The sequence below is a fragment of the Oxyura jamaicensis genome, chromosome 2, assembly GCF_011077185.1.
Source record: "Oxyura jamaicensis isolate SHBP4307 breed ruddy duck chromosome 2, BPBGC_Ojam_1.0, whole genome shotgun sequence".
Taxonomy (NCBI): Eukaryota; Metazoa; Chordata; class Aves; order Anseriformes; family Anatidae; genus Oxyura; species Oxyura jamaicensis.
Window position 1 is genome coordinate 20,218,242 of NC_048894.1, and position 18,124 is coordinate 20,236,365.

General features: G+C 37.3%; 1 protein-coding gene across 2 annotated transcripts in view; it reads right to left on the reverse strand.

Moving 5' to 3' along the window:
• Positions 1-18,124, reverse strand: part of PLXDC2 (plexin domain containing 2) — a 276,657-nt gene that overhangs the window by 228,311 nt on the left and 30,222 nt on the right. The window contains exon 2 of one of the 2 annotated variants that reach the window (XM_035319312.1): positions 9,821-9,891. The exons of the other annotated variant lie outside the window; for it this stretch is intronic. Within the exon in view, the coding sequence (XP_035175203.1) occupies positions 9,821-9,836 (16 nt within the window). The 5' untranslated portion in view covers positions 9,837-9,891. The remainder of the gene's footprint in view (positions 1-9,820; positions 9,892-18,124) is intronic. 2 annotated transcript variants of the gene reach the window in all.

Below are 18,124 nucleotides of genomic sequence, written 5' to 3' on the forward strand. Positions count from 1 at the left end.
AAGGAAAGGAAAGGAAAGGAAAGGAAAGGAAAGGAAAGGAAAGGAAAAAAGGAAAACTGCCTTTATATCACTTCCACATGAATCATATCACACTAACTACATAAATATCCATCACAATCATTGGTGTCAGAACAGCCAAAACTCACATGCATCTCATGATATCAAAATCCTTATCATCCAGTTTAAAAACGCTCCTACCCACTGAATTACCACAGGGATGGATCTGGCACACAGTATTTATACTAACAGCTGCAATACCTAAAGTTTCAGAAATTTTTTTCATTGTAATTACAATATTGGTATACCAATAACCATTGGTATAATGATGGTATTTATTTCTGTAAATAAAACATATGATCAAATAAAGAACTTGAAGAAGATGAAGGCTATGACCGAGACATACAAACAGAACTCAAGTCAGGACTCAAGTTCACATGCTTAGAAAAAGACCCAATGTACTTAAGACTTTATTAAGATGGAAAGAGCCTTGATACATGCACCATGTAAAATCCTAGCCTTTCTTCCCTGCACATTATTAATCAAGATTTCCAAAGGTACTTTATGGGAAATTATTCTAAATGGCAGGTGATTCTGTACCCTAGGCTGGGAAAAGAAGAAGAAAGCAATTTCTCATGAGTTCCCTGCCATCAATCCTGAAAAATAAGCTTGACCATAAGCTTGAGGCACCACCAGCCTGAGATGAAAAATCCCCACAGGGCATTCCAAGTAATGCTGAAGCAACTGACTTTTCTTATGGAAAATATGACTTCTAAAAATTTTCTGGCTGAAAAGCTTTTTTAGTAAGTTAAGAATTTTAGAATATGTACACAGTGAAAAGAAAAAAAAAAAGTAGATACTCATCTTTTCATTTGCTAATGCTTCACCAAATTTAATTAGAATTAACTTTCTCATTAGTTTCCTTATTTTCAGGAAAAATACCCACTTCTCTAAATGAGTTTTTTTTTTTTTTCTTTTTCTTTTTTTTTTTTTTCCTCCACAATAGAAGTTTTCTGATGATCAATTATGATGATTACTTACGTTGATTTGTGGAAAACCTGACAACACCACAAAAGATAAAACATTGACCTTTCAGAGATTACTGTTGCACTGTGCAGTGTACTTTTTGGATGCATATTGATGACCTTCTTGCCTACTTCAATAGGAAAAGATAATTAAATTCAAGTTGAGCAACTTACTAGCCATTCTTCACAGCTAGGGATTCTCTGTGGCAAGCAGTGCCCATAGTTGACATTAATAATATTAATACTATTATTAATTTTATTTTACTAATAAATAATCAGCAGAAGAAAACAAGAATTGAAGGTCTTCCTGTTTGAATCTGCCTTTCTTTCTGGACAAAACCTTCTGCAAACTTCATAGAATTCAATAAAAGTTTAATGTTAATAATGCAAAACTGATTGGCATTTTGGATGCCTACCCTTTCATCCAGATAAAATCTTTATCTTCCTTTCTGTGTGGGGTGTGGATCTACAGAGGTACTGCATTTCAAATAAAACAATCATTTTATTTGTTGTTGTTGTTGTTGTTGTTTTGTTTTGTTTTGTTTTTTTTTACATGTATGTTGTGGTGGTTTTACCCAGCTGGGCAGCTGAGCTCCAACACAACCACTCTCTCACTCCCCCTCCTCAAAGGGAAAGGGAGAGAAAATATGATGGAAAGGGTGCAGCAGTTGAGATAAGGACAGGGAGATCACCCAACAATTATCATCATGAGCAAAGCAGACTCATCATAGGGAGATTATTACCTAACAAGCTAGAGCAGTGAGAAACAACGACAAAAACTGAAAACATCTTACCTCCATCCACCCTCTTCTACCTCCTCTCCCCAGCAGTGCCAGGGAATGGTGGCTGCAGTCAGGCCCCAACACTTCATCTCCGCTGCTCCTTCACGGTCTCTCTCTACCCCTGCTCCACATGGGGTCTTTCCCACAGGATGCCATCCTTCCCAAACTGATCCTGAGAGGGCTGCCAACAGGCAGCAGCCTTTCAAGAATTGCTCCCACATGGCTCTGTACCATGGGGTCCATCCCGCAGGAGCAAACTGCTCCAGCATGGGTTCCCCAAGGGTGGTAGCTACCCTCCAGACCCCCAGCTCCTTCATGGGCTCCTCTCCACAGGCGGCAGCTCCGGCCCGGGGCCTGCTCCTGTGGGGGCTCTCCAGGCGCCGCAGCCTCCTCCAGGCCACATCCACCTGCTCCACCGGGGGCTCCTCCACGGGCTGCAGCGTGGAGATCTGCTCCATGTGGGACCCATGGGTGCAGGGGGACAGCCTGCTCCACCAGGGGCCTCTCCACAGGCCGCAGGGGAACTTCTCCTGTGTGCCTGGAGCACCTCCTGCCCTCCTGCTGCACTGCCCTTGGGGGCTGCAGGGCTGCTTCTCACTCCTCTCTCCTAGCTGCTGTTGCACAGCAATAATTCCTCCCCACACACACAAACGCACACTTTCTTTTATCTGCTCTCACAGAGGCACAAACAATATCACTTATTGGCTCGGCTCTGAGCAGCAGTGGGTCCCTTTGGAGCCGGCTGAAACTGGCCCATATTTAACATGGGGCAGCCTCTGTATTCTTGTCACAGAGGCCACCCCTGCAGCCCCCTGCTACCAAAACCTTGCCACCTACAGCCAATACAGATGTACAATTCTTTATGTTAGACACCCCAGATAACTCAGAAACTTCTGCTTTTGATTAGATCACATCACAAATCAAATCAACCTTGCCAGGGTATTTTAAGAGAACTCCAAATATCTACAACTAGGAAATATGATAATAAAAAAATCTTCCTGTCTGTTTGTGGTGGATTACTCAAACTGAGGAAGATTTATGATTTATTCATAACAAAAAAGTGATCACAGCTATAATTTGCTAAATTAAAGAAAAATGTCTAAATCCTTAAGAACAAAAAACTCATGCCTCATCTTTTGGAGTTTTTGTTTAACTGCCGAGAGTTGCTGTATTTATATTCCCCAGTTTTCTCCATGACAATATTCACTAAAGAAGGTATTCTAGCTAGTAAATCCCCCCCCCCCCCCCCCCACACACACACCTTCTCTCACTCTCTCTCTCTCTCCAAAATAAATAAATAAATAAATAAATAAATAAATCTTTCCTGCTTGTAATTATTTAGATCTCTTCTTATCATTTTTACTACTTTCATTGCTAATTATTTTTTCCTAAGGAAAACTGAGGGACACATCATTGCCCTTGACTGCCAGTTCCTTTTTCCCTTCCCTCCCATTAGTCCTCAATAGCGCCTAATGCTCCAGCACTCCTTCCAGCAAGCACATCTCATAGCTCCTAGCTGGCACCTCTGAAAAATGACATTTTCTAAGGCCCGTTTAAACCTTTTATATATAATTTACTGTATTTTATTTTATAAGTGTATATTTTATAGTTTGTTTATATTCAAAAGTGCTTTTCTTCCTCTTTTAATTAGTTATGAATATTATTGATATATCCAGACCCAACTTATGTGCAGTTCAGCTCAAATTACACAAAAATCTGAATTACAACCTGTCTCCTACAACCTGCTTTTTAACAACTTTGTAGGAACCTGTTTTTAGAAATAAACAGAAAATCTCTTCTTCTTCCTTTGTGATTAGATAGTACCTAAAGCAGCATAGTTTCTTAGTACACAAATCTGTTATGGCAAGAAAACAGATGAACTATTGTTTGCTGACTAATTTACTACGGATCAAATCCTTACTATGTGAAATGAGACATTCCTGTAACACATGACACCCCTTGCTTACCAATAGGCTGTGGTGTACTGCCTTGAGGGAATCCAGCTCTGCCTTTACTGTTTCTGTGGCAGAGGTTGAAAATGCCACAGGAGACAGTTGACTCTGCTGCTGCTGAAAGCAACAGAGAATATCATTATCTACTGTTGTCATTGCAGAGCATGGACAACTAACGATATGAATAGCAGACAGTATGAACTATGTTCTTCCTTGCAAAGCTAGATGGATGTTTTTGTGTGGGTGTATTCATACACGTGTGTGTGAAGGAGAAGTAAGTGTACAGACAAACCTCATCCAGAAGCTTTACATCAAAGTACAACACAATGTCTTAAAGTTTGCCTGTTTGAGAAAGAATGTTACAATCCTAGATCAGTACAAATAGAATAAAACATATTAGCATATAGATATTCAATAATATTATACTAGCATTTTCCCCAAGGGAGTCAAGATGTTTTAAATTGATAGACTTTTCATTGATCCACTTTTGAAGCAAGTATCATAAACAACGTGTCTTTTTTCAGATTTTTTTTTAATATGTTGGATTGTGGAAGAAGGAAGAGAGTCTTTGAAGTTACTCAATGTTTTGTCTTATGCAGGCACCAGTTTTTAGGACATTTTCTTATTTTAATGTTGTGAGATAAAGCAACGAATCTAATCCAGTTTAAATTAGCTGGATGTGATTTGAAAATTAGTGTTTATTAGCCAGTCATCAGATTAGCATACAGGTGTGACAATAGTCTCACTAACTTTTGAATTCATCAGCATTAAGTGCACATTGTTAGCATTTAAACTTTGAGACTCAGAGTTTAAGGACATGAGCCAGAACGAAATATTGCTGAGAGATGCAGAGTCTGAACTGCTTTAATGTGTTGCTGTCAGACATCTGACAGCATTGCAGGTAAAGGGTAAAAGTCATACCATTAAATGAACATTATTGCCACTTTCTGAGCATTTAAACACTAAGTTACTTATTTTCCCAAATTTCTTTCAAAAGCATCAAGGATGCCTGAGAACAAGGTTTTTAGAAGTCCAAAAAGAACAAAATAAAAACCTTCAGGAAATTCTCCTGAAAGCTGGGGGGGAGGGGGGGGGGGGGGGGGAATAGAAAACGAAATGCGTAGAGACTACTTTTCTTGTTTTCTGGTGAATGCATTTCAGACCTAAGTGCAGTGTATCATTCTGTTTTACTCTATTCATAAAAGTCAATGTTATAATTCAATTGGCCAAGGGCATATTGTTTGGCCTCTGTAACTTTTTCTCAGCCGTATTAGAATAATAGCTATCCATCAGTATAGGCATGGACAGTATATACTTACAATGTACTGTTACTTCATTAGCTAATTTTCTAAGTAAAATGACTGCATGCGTTAATTTGCTTCAGTTGTTAAATACCTTCTCACAGAGAAACTAAGAGAATACTCTGCTGACAATGGATATATGGCTTTCATTTGCTTTTAAATATAAATAAAATATAAATGTAAAATATAAATATAAAATGTAAAATATAAATAAATAAAAGACAGAAAATGCTATAGACTGCCACTCCTAGGAAATGGTGTGTAAGGTACATAGCAGTGCATGTCAGGGCTGTGACTTTTGTTATGGGCTTATTAAAGGTGAGCATCAAGGTGTTGGTTCTTGTTGTCTATTATCCTCCCAGGGAATTTCAGGCACAGCAAGTCTCTGATGAGTTTGTACTTGCAGAAAGACTACTTGGTTTATAGTAATTAATGACACAGTATTTTTTCCTCAGGGTAATGATCAATGCTCTTTCCCTTCCCACTGAAGTACTATTATCACCTTGCTGTCAAGGGTTCTTCCAAATTCTTTGTTACAGCACCCATGTGACAGTACAGCCGTTGAAGTACAGACACCTCAAAGAGGGAAATGTCAGCTCTGAGAATAGTCTGGAGTGGCTAAAATGCTATCTTGAATGGATATTGAATGATTTTGTCAGCAAATACTCTCACTTTGTCAAAACATACCAATGTTCAGGATTTCATTGGCTGTTACCTTTCTTTAAAACAACCAACAAATAAACATGATTCAGTGAAATAAGATCACCATGAATGTTTTGATTTAGAGAACTATACAATATTTTCCTATCAAATATTATCAGATAAGGCCCGGTTTATTAGTGCACATTTTTGAAAGATGAATTTCCTAGTTTTCAAGACCATAACCTGTAAAACAGATATAATCCACAGCTATCTCTAAAATTGTCTTTACATTGTCAGGCATTCAATATGATTTGTAAAAGCCAAAAAATAAAACCCCAAATGTGGCATGCATTTAGATGATTAACTATGAAGTCAAGAACAAGATCTTTTACCCTACCTTGAATGAATGGACAAGTAAAATAATCTTGACAGAATGATACATCCTATTTCTTTATTTCATCAAAAGTGCCATGTGAATAATCTTTTATTATTATTTTTTTTTTACAATGTCATTCATGACAGAGGAATACATAAGCCATAAATACATTGCTGTCTAACAGCTGTATATCTCCTCTCATCATCCTGAGCTTTGAAAACCAAATGCAAACATATTGCCTTGTTATCCTTTAAAAGGCATTGATGGGCGCTCTCTCTATTCCTGTTTCATCTATCAAGCATTAATCGCTGTCTTAGTTGCACATGAAACATTTATTGGGCAATTATCATCTAGGTCTTGCAAGATCCTTGCCCTTCACTTCATGTATTAGATAAAAATGACATTACTTGTGGAATACAAAAGTAATCCATTAAAAATGTGAAATCTGACAAAACAGGTGTTATGTTTCTTGCACCATCAAATTTCTGGATTTAACTAGATTTCTTTTCTATGGAGAAGAAATGCCTGATGTCCTTCTCCGACAACTCCCACTATTACATCAGTGAAAACAGAATGTTCTCCTGGCATTGCAATACATGCACAAAACCCAGTGCTAGAGTTCCTTAATCTTTTTCAGTTTAGAGGATAAAAAAATAATGAAAATGTCATCTTCTCTTTCTTTCCCCCCCATACCTTTCCCCCATCTGATATCACCTCATATCCTTTTGGTAATTAAGAGTGAAAAGTAATAAAGCAATTATGAAAATAAAAATTAATTGCTTTATGAAACTGTAATTGTGCCCTTATAATTAAAAGGGAAAACAACAACAATAACAGTGATTCTGAGTACACCTGGTGATAGAAATTGACAAGACAGAACCTACACTAAGATAAGACAATTATTTTATTATCTCAATTTTCCCCCATACTATTTTTTTTTCTCATACGTACAGGGATGTTATGGTATATCTATGCTTCTTTAATATTTGTATATATTCCTGATTTGTTTGGGAGAACAATGGTTAGAGTGAGTGAGCAAAACCATGCTAAATAAATAATGAGGAGTCAGTAACATTCAGGCTGTTTAGAATACCTGGCCCAATCTTTCACTCTTTACTACATGAAATGCAATTTCTGGCCAACTCAGCTGTCTATGCACAACAGGCAGAAAGGGAAAAATGTTAGTTGTATGCCAGCCTCTTCAGCCTTGCAGTATCAGGATGTCAGCTGGCAGCTGTTTCCGTAACAATTCCCTCAACTGAGTATTCTTTTGAACTGGGATTTGTGCAGATGTTTATGTCAATACAACTTTAGCACAAACATCTAACACAGGGTGAAGCAAGAATTTTCAAAATAAATAATTTAAGGTAGCTCTTGGGACAAAGAATGGAAAGCTGAGGAGGGAAAAACAAACAAACAAAATCCCAAACAACTAAACTAAAAACTTCCTTTACTTCCTTTAACAATTAAGCTTGCCTTTTTGCTTTTTTTTTTTTTTTTTTTTTTTTTTTTTTAAATCCTCAGATCCTCAGAGGCTATTCAGGAACTAAATGTAGCATGGATATGGAGCTACCCAAAAGCTAAAGCAATTTTAAATACAGTTTTTCCAGTTAGCCTTTACAAAAGGCAAGCCCCCCGTCCCCCTCCTTTCCTTTCCATGCCAGAAACAGGTAGCAGATTAGAAGCTTTCCACAGCTAAAAATAATAAATAAAATAAAATAAAATAAAATAAAATAAAATAAAAAAGTAGCAACACAGGTTAACTAGGAAGTCTTAGCAGCTGGTACAGGCATCAGTTACTTGAATCTAAACAGTTAACCTGAATCTAAACCATTAATATTCAAAGTACGAATATGAAAAATAACATTGATTTAATAAAATCCAAAAGAAATTATAGAAAGGTTTTAAATGAAAAATATATATATATGTTTTGAATACAGTATTATTTTCCTCTACAATCCCACTGCCATGGGCTTTATTTTCTTACCACCCACCACCCCCTTTCAAACAACGAAATTGAAATAGTGTCATGCTTTGCATATAATGAGTTTGGGACTAATCCTAGCAAAATCCTTCACATCTAATGTTGAGATGCATAATTTCCTTCATAGCATATTATTATCGAAAAAAGACTAAATTGATTCTTTCATTTTTTGATCTTTTGTTTTCTCTTATGATGGGTTTGCCATTTGCAAATTAAACTTCCAATAACAAACCAGATGAATGGAGGCTTAAGGAATTGTCCTGCCTCTTTTTGAAAAATGATGCCATTTCAGATCTAATGCACTGACTGATTGACCAATGGAGCTTTCTTACAAGCAACTTTCAGGGCAGAAGACACACAAAACAAATCCACTAATAGCAGCTTTGAACTAAGCAGGTAGGTTCACAATATGTGAAAGTTTAACTTTATGTAATCCTCCTTCTTGCCTTCAATCAGACAAGCCCCCAAAACAGGAATGCTATGTCAGACCAAACACAAGACAGATTACCAATTTAATAACAACAAAACTTGTTCATACATAGTGAATCAATACTGAGGGAAGGCAAAATTACAGGTATGAAAATGATTTTTTCATGTCCATTGTTGTGGACAGAAGTAATAATCCATGAGAAACAGCAAAGAATGACCATCATTCATCTACTGCACAGAAACAGTAACTAATGAGCAACAGCTCTTCCCCCACCAAAGTCCAGAACACTAAAAACTATGGGAATAGAGAGAAAACGGCACGAAAACTGGCAATCAAATCAGTAAATCTTGTAGAATGTGAAATTAGCTGGAGATTTTTTTAACATGTTATAGTACATTCAATTACTTTAGAATGCAAGAACAAGTCTGGAGAACAAGTCTTACAAGGAGCGGCTGAGGGAGCTGGGCTTGTTCAGCCTGGAGAAAAGGAGGCTCAGGGGTGACCTTATTGCACTCTACAGGTACCTCAAGGGAGGCTGTAGCGAGGTGGGGGTTGGTCTGTTCTCCCACGTGCCTGGTGACAGGACGAGGGGGAATGGGCTTAAGTTGCGCCAGGGAAGTTTTAGGTTGGATCTTAGGAAGAACTTCTTTACCGAAAGGGTTGTTAGACATTGGAACGGGCTGCCCAGGGAAGTGGTGGAGTCACCATCCCTGGAGGTCTTGAAAAGACGTTTAGATGTAGAGCTTAGGGATATGGTTTAGTGGGGACTGTTAGTGTTAGGTCAGAGGTTGGACTTGATGATCTTGAGGTCTCTTCCAACCTAGAAAATTCTGTGAAATTCTGTGAAAATTCTGCAAGGTTTCTGCTTGTACCCAGAACAGAGGACAGGGAGAACAGGCAGTGAGCAATTCCTACTGGGAAGCAGCAGAAGTCTCCAAATCCTAAGCACAAGCAACTGCTTTTTGCTTGTTTGTTTTTCTATGTTTCCAAGATTTTTCACTAACTCAAATTTGTGAGAGCCATGTTCTTGTCTGTGTGCATAAAATACGTCTTCTCTTTATAGCATTTAATTTGTGAGTAAACATTAAACATTCTAGAAGGAGGGAGGTATACAGAGAGGGGAATTTTAGACATCAGCCTTTCACACAGATTTCTTTCATGCATGAAGCAGAGAAGATGTGTACGTGTCTGTAGCTTGTTTCTATTAGCCATATGAATCTTCTTTTCAAAGGTGTTTCTGAGTAGACTGTATGATTTGCTATCTAAATAACATATTTAAATGCACTACTGGAAGAAAAAAAACAATGTTTCTGAATCCAGAAACATCATACCTCTTATATCAATCATATCTCTGTCAAAACTGATATCTGAAAGAATGTTCCCAGGTTGCCAGCTTTCCTACCTGAAAAAAAAAATAAAAATAATAATAATAATAAAAAAAAAATGGAGCAATTTGAGCTGGCAAATTAGGGCACAGAATTATATAGTTTTTTCAAGAAACAGCCATGCACCACAAGGGATGCAATAGACTTCTTCCACAGGCCAGAATGGTTTAGATGCACATTATTGTCAAGGATATTCCCAAAGAGGCAGAAAGAATCTCTAAGTTTTGATAAGATTTCATTCCACCAGAAAGATAGAAAAAAGTATAAAATAATTGGATGCTTTATGTTGAAATCCCTCATCTGCTGGAAAAGTCTAAACGTGTACATGCAGGGTTTTTAATGTATAAAAAAAAAAAGAAAAAAAAAAAAAAGATTAGTAAGTAAGACAAAGTAAGACAAAAGTCGTCTGTTAGTGCAATGCACCTCAACATAATGTTCCTTGTTTGGTCCCAAGAAATTATTTTAAAGAGTAGTGTAATGAGAATAAGATACTGCACTGGGGGGACGAAGCACATGCTGGAGGTGGATTCATTAAATCAGGCTTTCAGAAGTCACATCCTATTGAAGCATTCTTGAGCTCTCCTTTGAAAAAGAGCTTGCTCCAAGTTCTCTTTCACAAATTCAATTTATATCCTAATATCTTCATTATGTGCCCGAGTACTATGCAAGACTCTCCTGTGATTTACAGATGCTGTGCATTAAGTCACCAGACTTGTAACCACAGTGCAAAATTTTGCTATATTCTTTATTCCTGCTCCCTTGAACAGTGATAGTGAAAAATCAAATCTTCTTCCTGTTTTTTTTTTTGTTTTGTTTGAAAAGAACTCTGATTGATTTATTTTCAAAAGATGCACATACTGACATAATTAGCCCCCAGTCTTTGACGGAAGAAAAAAATATTATTATTATTATTTTAATTTCTATTTTCTTCGGTTTCTTTTGTCTCAAGACAGCCTCAATAAACTACAGAAAACAATAGTTCAAAGGAGGATTAAAGATGGAAAATGCAACAATACATTTAGAAATGCATTGGAAAAGCTTTAAGTAACGATGATTCCGTTTCATCAAAGTGCAAACAAGAAAACCTGTACCATAACTATTTGCCGTGGTTTAACCTGGCTGGCAGCTAAGTATCACAGAGGTGTTTGCTCACCTGCCTCCTCCCAGTGGGATGGGAGAGAAAATCAGGAGGAAAAAAAGTAAAAGCTCAGGGGTTGAGATAAAGGCAGTGTGATAAGACAGAAAGGAAGAGAAATAATAATAATCATTAGTCGGTCCCCAAGCAGCAGTCCCTCCTGCCTCAGCCAGCAACCCCATATTAATTGTTCAGCATGCGGCCATGTGGAGTGGGACACCCCTTCGGCCAGTCTGGGTCAGCTGCCCTTGTTCTACTCCCTCCCAGCTCCTGGCGCACCCCTGCCCCTGGCAGGGCAGCGTGAGAAGCTGAAAAATCCTCAGCTCTGTGTAAGCACTGCTATGCGACAACTAGAACACTGGTGTGTTATCAGCATTATTCTCATCATAAATCCAAAACACATCACCATATTAGCTACTAGGAGGAAAATTAACCCTCTCCTAGCTGAAACCAGGACACTATTTGTTTGTGGATGGAATAAGAAACAAACAGCAGGGAATGCTAAATGCATTTGTAAAGAAAGATGTGTGCTTCATCTCTCTCAGCTTTGGGACAGACCTACCAAGTGCAGAATCATTCAGACCCTCAAAAATGAATATCAAATCTGATAATGCATGGGAGAAAAGGGTTTTCTTAAATTCTCAATAATCAAATATTACTGTATCTAGAAGACACACATGTAGCTACTCCATTCTGTTCATTCTGTTTCTTAGTCCCTGCAAACATTGGCTTTTTGAAGGAGGATGTCTGCCAGGTAAAGGTTGGGAGCCAGGGCAGCTGCCGGGATTCAGAGCCAGAGGGGGTGCTGAATAATACAGCACGGAATGTGAATCCAACCAAAAACATTTTTGATTATACAAGGCACCACACTCACTAAATAAAATATGAATTCAATTATTTTATTTGTTATTTAAAGTGCTTCATACTTCAGGATTGGCTGAGCGAGGCAATGAAATTCTTGTTCAACAAGACAACAATTATCCCAGGGGAGTAATTGCAATATGTACTTTACTTCTCAAGCTTGAAACACAGGGTGATTACACAACCTGGAATTTAGAGCATCTGAAGGACACTCACAAACATGTCCATTATTTCCTATTCTGAGAGAAAGACATGAACATATCTGGCAGCTTTAAACATTTGAGTTCCAGTGTCATATCATATCAAAAATAAGCACAAGGAATTTGCCACTGGTCTAGCCAGCTCTCAGAAGTCCCATTCATGTAACACTGCCCCAGTTCTAATTTATTTAATTTTACTTTTAGAAAAAGAATCATTCCCATGATTCTCAAGTTTCCCAAAGACCCTGGACTTCCATCTACTGTTCTGAAGGCAAGGATACAAATGAAGAAAATTCCTGCTATTAAATAAGAAGAAAAAGAAAAGACTGGAGACAAAGTCCTGACCCCACGCAAGACACTGGCAAAGCTCATTGACTCAGGGGAACTGAAACCTTGCTCCAAGACCTTTCTGTCAACATCTATGGACACAGGCAGTCATAGCTGACATTTTAAGAAGGAATGAAAGGCAAACACAGTGACAACTGAAGGGTAGTAGCGATGAATCTCAACAAGTTTTCCAAAACTGTTGCTGTGGTAATTTATCCTGGAAGGAAGTACTGTTATGATTTCCTCTGGTTGTGGTAATTGTATTTCTGTCATTCAGTATTGACAGACTGACTGACATTTTGTCAACATTTTAGTATGTTCTTTTAAAGCCTGTCTCTCAACCAGTAATAAAATTTTCATAAAATTTTTCATAAAACAGATAAAACATGTTGTTCTGTCTTGTCTCAGGATTCTACCAGTGAAAGTAGTACCATGCCTGGATGTTGGGATATTGGCTCAAATGCAACTTTTCAAACTACTCCTTCCTCTGAGTGTATTGAGAGGGCTTCTAGTATGAATACATGGATTCCTCTGCCTCAGTCACAGGGTCCATATAAGCAACAGAAGCCAAGATTTGGCAAGCAATTGTTATTCAGCACTGGAATCGAACAAAATGCCTCAAACTAAAATGATTTGGGAAACACAAATGACCCTAGAGAAAAACAAAATATCTTTTTTTATGTATTTCATGGGAAGCAGAGAAAATTGATCAAGAAGATATCTATCATGTCCATCTGCATTTAATATTACCTGAGATATTCCTGCCAGACATTTATCTAACTTTCTCAGGTATCTCTACCAGTGGAGATTTTCCATGTCATTAGGCAATTTACTGCAAAGCTTAACTGCTCATAGTTGCAAAGGTATTCCTAACCTCCTACTCCCATTTGCCTTTCTTCTCAGCAGTGCTCATCCTATCCACCGTGCACCAGGAGAGCTAACTATTTCCTTCCTTTGCATCTACTTTTTAAGCACCTGAAATTTTTTTTTGTGTTCTACTTCAGCCTGCTGCCTGTTTTACTAACTAAGCCCCTTTAATGTTCCTCTAAACTTTTCTAGCCACATAGGTCACAATTGCTACCTCATCTTAGTCCTCTCCTTTGGTCTTGTTATGTGGCTTGCATCTTTCCTGAAGTGTGCAAGCCTGGGTGCAGCATTAATGTGAATCCTTGGTCTGGCCCAGCTTTTCGCATCCTGTAATGGCGCAGACACAATTCTTAGGAATAGACACACATTTTCACATTGAATTTGCTTCTGTTTCTTTCAGAACGCTGCTCTCATTTGTCATGATCATCCTCAATCCACCCCCCGATGCACTTTTAATCCTCTCACCTTTGCTTCATCTGCAAATTTAGTAAGTATTTCTCAGTTGATTTTTCAAACCTGACAACCTATTAGTAAACGTGTCTAGCAAGTGCAATAGCTTCTGAGGTCTTGGATATGAGCACAGAATTGGTCTTTTCTTTAGTTTCATTTTAATGTTATAGAATCCATAGTTACAAAACAAAATAAACCGATTTTCCTTCCATGATGTCCTACTTTTTTTTCCCCCTTCATTCCTAGTGTATAGTCACCTGAATAATTTACTTTTTCTTTATAATTGTGTTATTCAGCTTGCATTAAGCCTCTCTTTTCTGGGGGAATGTTAGGACAGTAAAAGTACATGGTTGTTGTCCCTGTTACGTCTGCTATTGCACAACTTAAGATAATATTTACTTCTAAAAGCCTAAAATATTTCTTATGTTGCATAAGCACAGCATTATAGCTTTTCCTGTTTGCAGATAATCTGCTTGATACCAATGCAGCTGCTCATAAGAGCTACATAATGTATTCAAGAAAGCCTATAATTTACATGGTTTTAAAGTTAACACATGTATAGTCCTAAACAACTAGTGATATACCTTTTGGACAAACCTATTTGTACTGTTTGGATAAAGTCCCTCCCTGGTCTAGGCTGCACTGCTAGTATCACAACATACACAGTACCTAACTCTTCATTTTTTATACCTGTGTTGAAGTCATGTCTCATGAATTTCAGTCTTAACCTTCACGAAAACAAAACTCATGTTGATACAACTGATCTGTCAATAGCAAAGGCCTGAAGCATGTGCTCTGGTCAATAGTCTCTAATTTCCTGAGCATATCCTACTCTAGTGTGAGAACTCTAACTGAAGTGTGGAGGGAGCCTAGAGACATTCAAGATGGGAGGTTCTGTGAAATAAGGAATGTAATTAGGGAGTGTTTCAGGATCAAAAGGGTGGTTTCCATCAACACCATCTCTGTCATTTGAGGCTTTCTACTGATCTTTACAGAAAGGAGTTTCTGAAAAACAGGAATATGGAGCACAGCTATTATTGTTACTAAAGTATGACATATAAGTGAGAAACAAAACTATCCCTCTATCAGTTAGAAAATCACCACTCTGGCTAATAAGAGCTCTACAATTAATCTCTTGTCTTTACTACAGAATTCTTTAAAACTATTAGCAGCATCTTCTGTTTTCTCAGAATGAAAGTTGATAAATTAACAACTGAGAGGAGAGCTCCTAAGCTAGACAGTTCACTTCGAGTTGTTATATAAATGGCCTTTCTGAAACATGTCCAAGACTTAAATTATTCTGATTAGTTGGACTGGCAAAAAGCCTTTTCACTGTTGCTCCCATGGCAATTATTATTCTTGTTTCACTGCATATTTTACTAGTGTTTTTCAAGCATCTAGTTACATCTAGTTATAAATCTGTTCACCAAGAAGACAGTTGAATCAGTAAAGGTAAAATAAGAACAGATCCAAACTGATATGATCCTTGCCTTTCCTGTACAACTACTTTTGAAGTTGAAAACTACTGTTTCCTTATATTCAACCTGGAATTGATCAGAACATATTTCAAAAAGAAGAACATGAATGCTCTTAAGTCTACCCATTGTATTTATATATCACTAAAGTATATATGTCAGAACAACAAAGTTTTGAACTACTGCACAGTTTGCTTCTTTTTCTTTGAGTGACTTCTTGGAAAAGGAAGTTAACTGTAAAAATAGAGCTTCTAATATTCATTTCCACAACACATTTTTCCTTGTAGATAACAGCCTCAGACTCAAGAAAGCTCTAAAAGATCTCATTTATCTAATCTATCAGAAGCAATTAATTCTACCAGAAAAATATTCCTCTCATATCCTCAAACATCAGACCTTTCATGTCCCCATAAATCATCTCCCCAAACCGCTATCGACTCTGTAATTGGAGTTTGTCTCTCTTTGTTCCCACAGTTCTTTCAAACACCACTTTAAGTCCCATCACTTCTCATTAACTAGTAACTTCTGGAACTCTCTTTGATAGAGGAATCAAATCCCCCAAGTCAAAACTTCATAAATTAACATTCATTATTCTATGCCTCACCCTGCTCCATATTATCTACTGCAGAACCATGAATAGAAACTACTGTCTCAGTTCCTAACACATTAAACAACTTTAGAAATATGTTCTTTCCTTGCCATCTCTGCAGATCATTCCTTTGCCCCTTGTGCTACCTAGAAGTGGTATAATCCAAAGATAATTCTCTAACACCATTCTCTTATAGTATGACATGACATCAAAAATCATCTGGGAAGTACTCCCTGGCAGATGCTATAAGAAGTTTTCCCTGCTGTATAATGAAAGCAGATGGAAGCAACTTTTTAATTACTTGCACCACGTTTTAGCTTTCTTCTTGCTTTACTGCTTGTTCTCCCTCAACCACATGGATAAAGGCTTAATCCTGGTATTTTTGAAAGTTCTAAATGAAGTTACCTTAAATTAAATATATGTTTCTACTGTTTTTTTTTTTTTTTTTTTTTTTTTTTAAAAAAAAAAAAGACTGAGCATGGGTATATACGGAAGCTGAGTTTCAATTTCAGTGGGTTTTGTATGGAAATACAAGGCTGGCATCACCAAAGATGTTTGCTTATAAGAGGGCTCCATTTTTTGGAGTTTTTATTTTTTCGACTAACACTATTTTTCTGGTCAATTGTAAAGAAAACAATGGTCAGACAATAACTATGTCCATACCTATAAATACCATGAATGCAACCAACAAGGCAAAGAGATAAAAAATAATTTCTTAATTACCCAGAAGATAGATTACTAAATGAAAAATTCTCTGCATCAAGTACAATATGATACTGGGGGAAAAAAAATGGTGAGCAAGCTTAGGCGCTCAGGAAGCAAAGATGAGAGCTATTAGTACAGACAGACTTTCCCGGAACAGCAGATGATAAGTTTGAAGAGAAACTGTTTGTAAACTGAAAATTCATCCAGATGATTAGGCAGAAATAACTTTTCTTTGGGATATAACTTTTGGGAATAACCTTTGGGAATAACTTTTCTTTGCAAGGTTTTGTTTGTTTTCTCATCTGACCATATTTCAACTACTTAGACAAAATGACAAAAAAAGCATATGATCTCAATGATCAGAGGACTTGCACCATCAAACTGGACATCTTTATTGATTGCATTTGACTGTATTTTGATTGCAATGTCACTTGCATTTTTGAAGAATGCACGTGACACTCAAGTGAAGTCCAGAACACTGAACAGTACTGAGCCAGATTGCTGGAGCAGGACCATTTGAATGTTCAATTTGTAAATTTGAATAGTTCAATTTGTAAATTGAACTATTTACAGAGGAACTTAACACAAGTGGTCTATAGAAAGTAATTTGTACCTGAGAATGCACCCTGTAATTGTTTTGCTATATTTGATTGGCTACATTATAGAGAGACAATTCAGGCATACATAACGGCCAAAAACAGACCAACAAGAGGTGCAGAGGTGATTCCATTTCAATAAAATATCATTGACTTTGCTTCCAAAAACAAAGTGCACTGTAATAACCCAGACACTAAACCCTGAAATGTAACTGGGTCTGGAGGTACTGGATGCTTGAACAGGATGCAAGAAATAATCATCTAGTTTATAAAACTGAGGAATCTATTCTGATTTGATCTCATTCTAACCTGGCTTGCACCTGCCCCATGCTGTTCAGAACTGCTTACTCATTTCTGAAAATGTTATTGCTACCTACCACAGTCACCAGCTGTAACAGCAGCTGCTATTTCTGTTGCCATTTTTTCCACCAAAAAAAAAAAAGTCTTTCTCCTTCTGTCTTTCTCTGTGAACTGGCATCCTGTTTAAACACAGTGTGCAAACAAAATTCTGAAGCATTTAAGAAATGAGAAGTCCAGTCAATATATTGAATAATAGTTGATCAGAGACAGTATCAACAGGGTACAATGGTCCTTTTATTTCCTTTCTACTGACTGCAAATCATTTATGGCAAAGATGGTCTTACTTCAATTAATTTTTATTGCAGTAAGTCTTACATAAGTATATTTTTCTTCTTGTGTTTTTCGTAGCCTGGGACTACACTTCCATTGCTTCAAATAAATCCCTGAATAACCTGCTTAATAACTCAGTAATGGCCTAGCTTCTCAGGTTTTATGGAGACGTGAACTGTTTTGTAAATACAGGCAGTATAATGCAGCTTTTAGTAGAATTTTTTGTCATCTCACTACTATGCTTTAATTGAAAGCAGGGCTGGCAGTGATTTTCTTGAAAACACTAAACTGAATCACAGAGTGAATGAGGTCAGAAGGGACTTCTGGAATTGTTGTGCCCAAACCCTTGCTCAAAACATGTCTGGTTAGACCAGGTTGCTGAAGGCCATGCCCAGGTGAGTCTTCAGCACCTCCA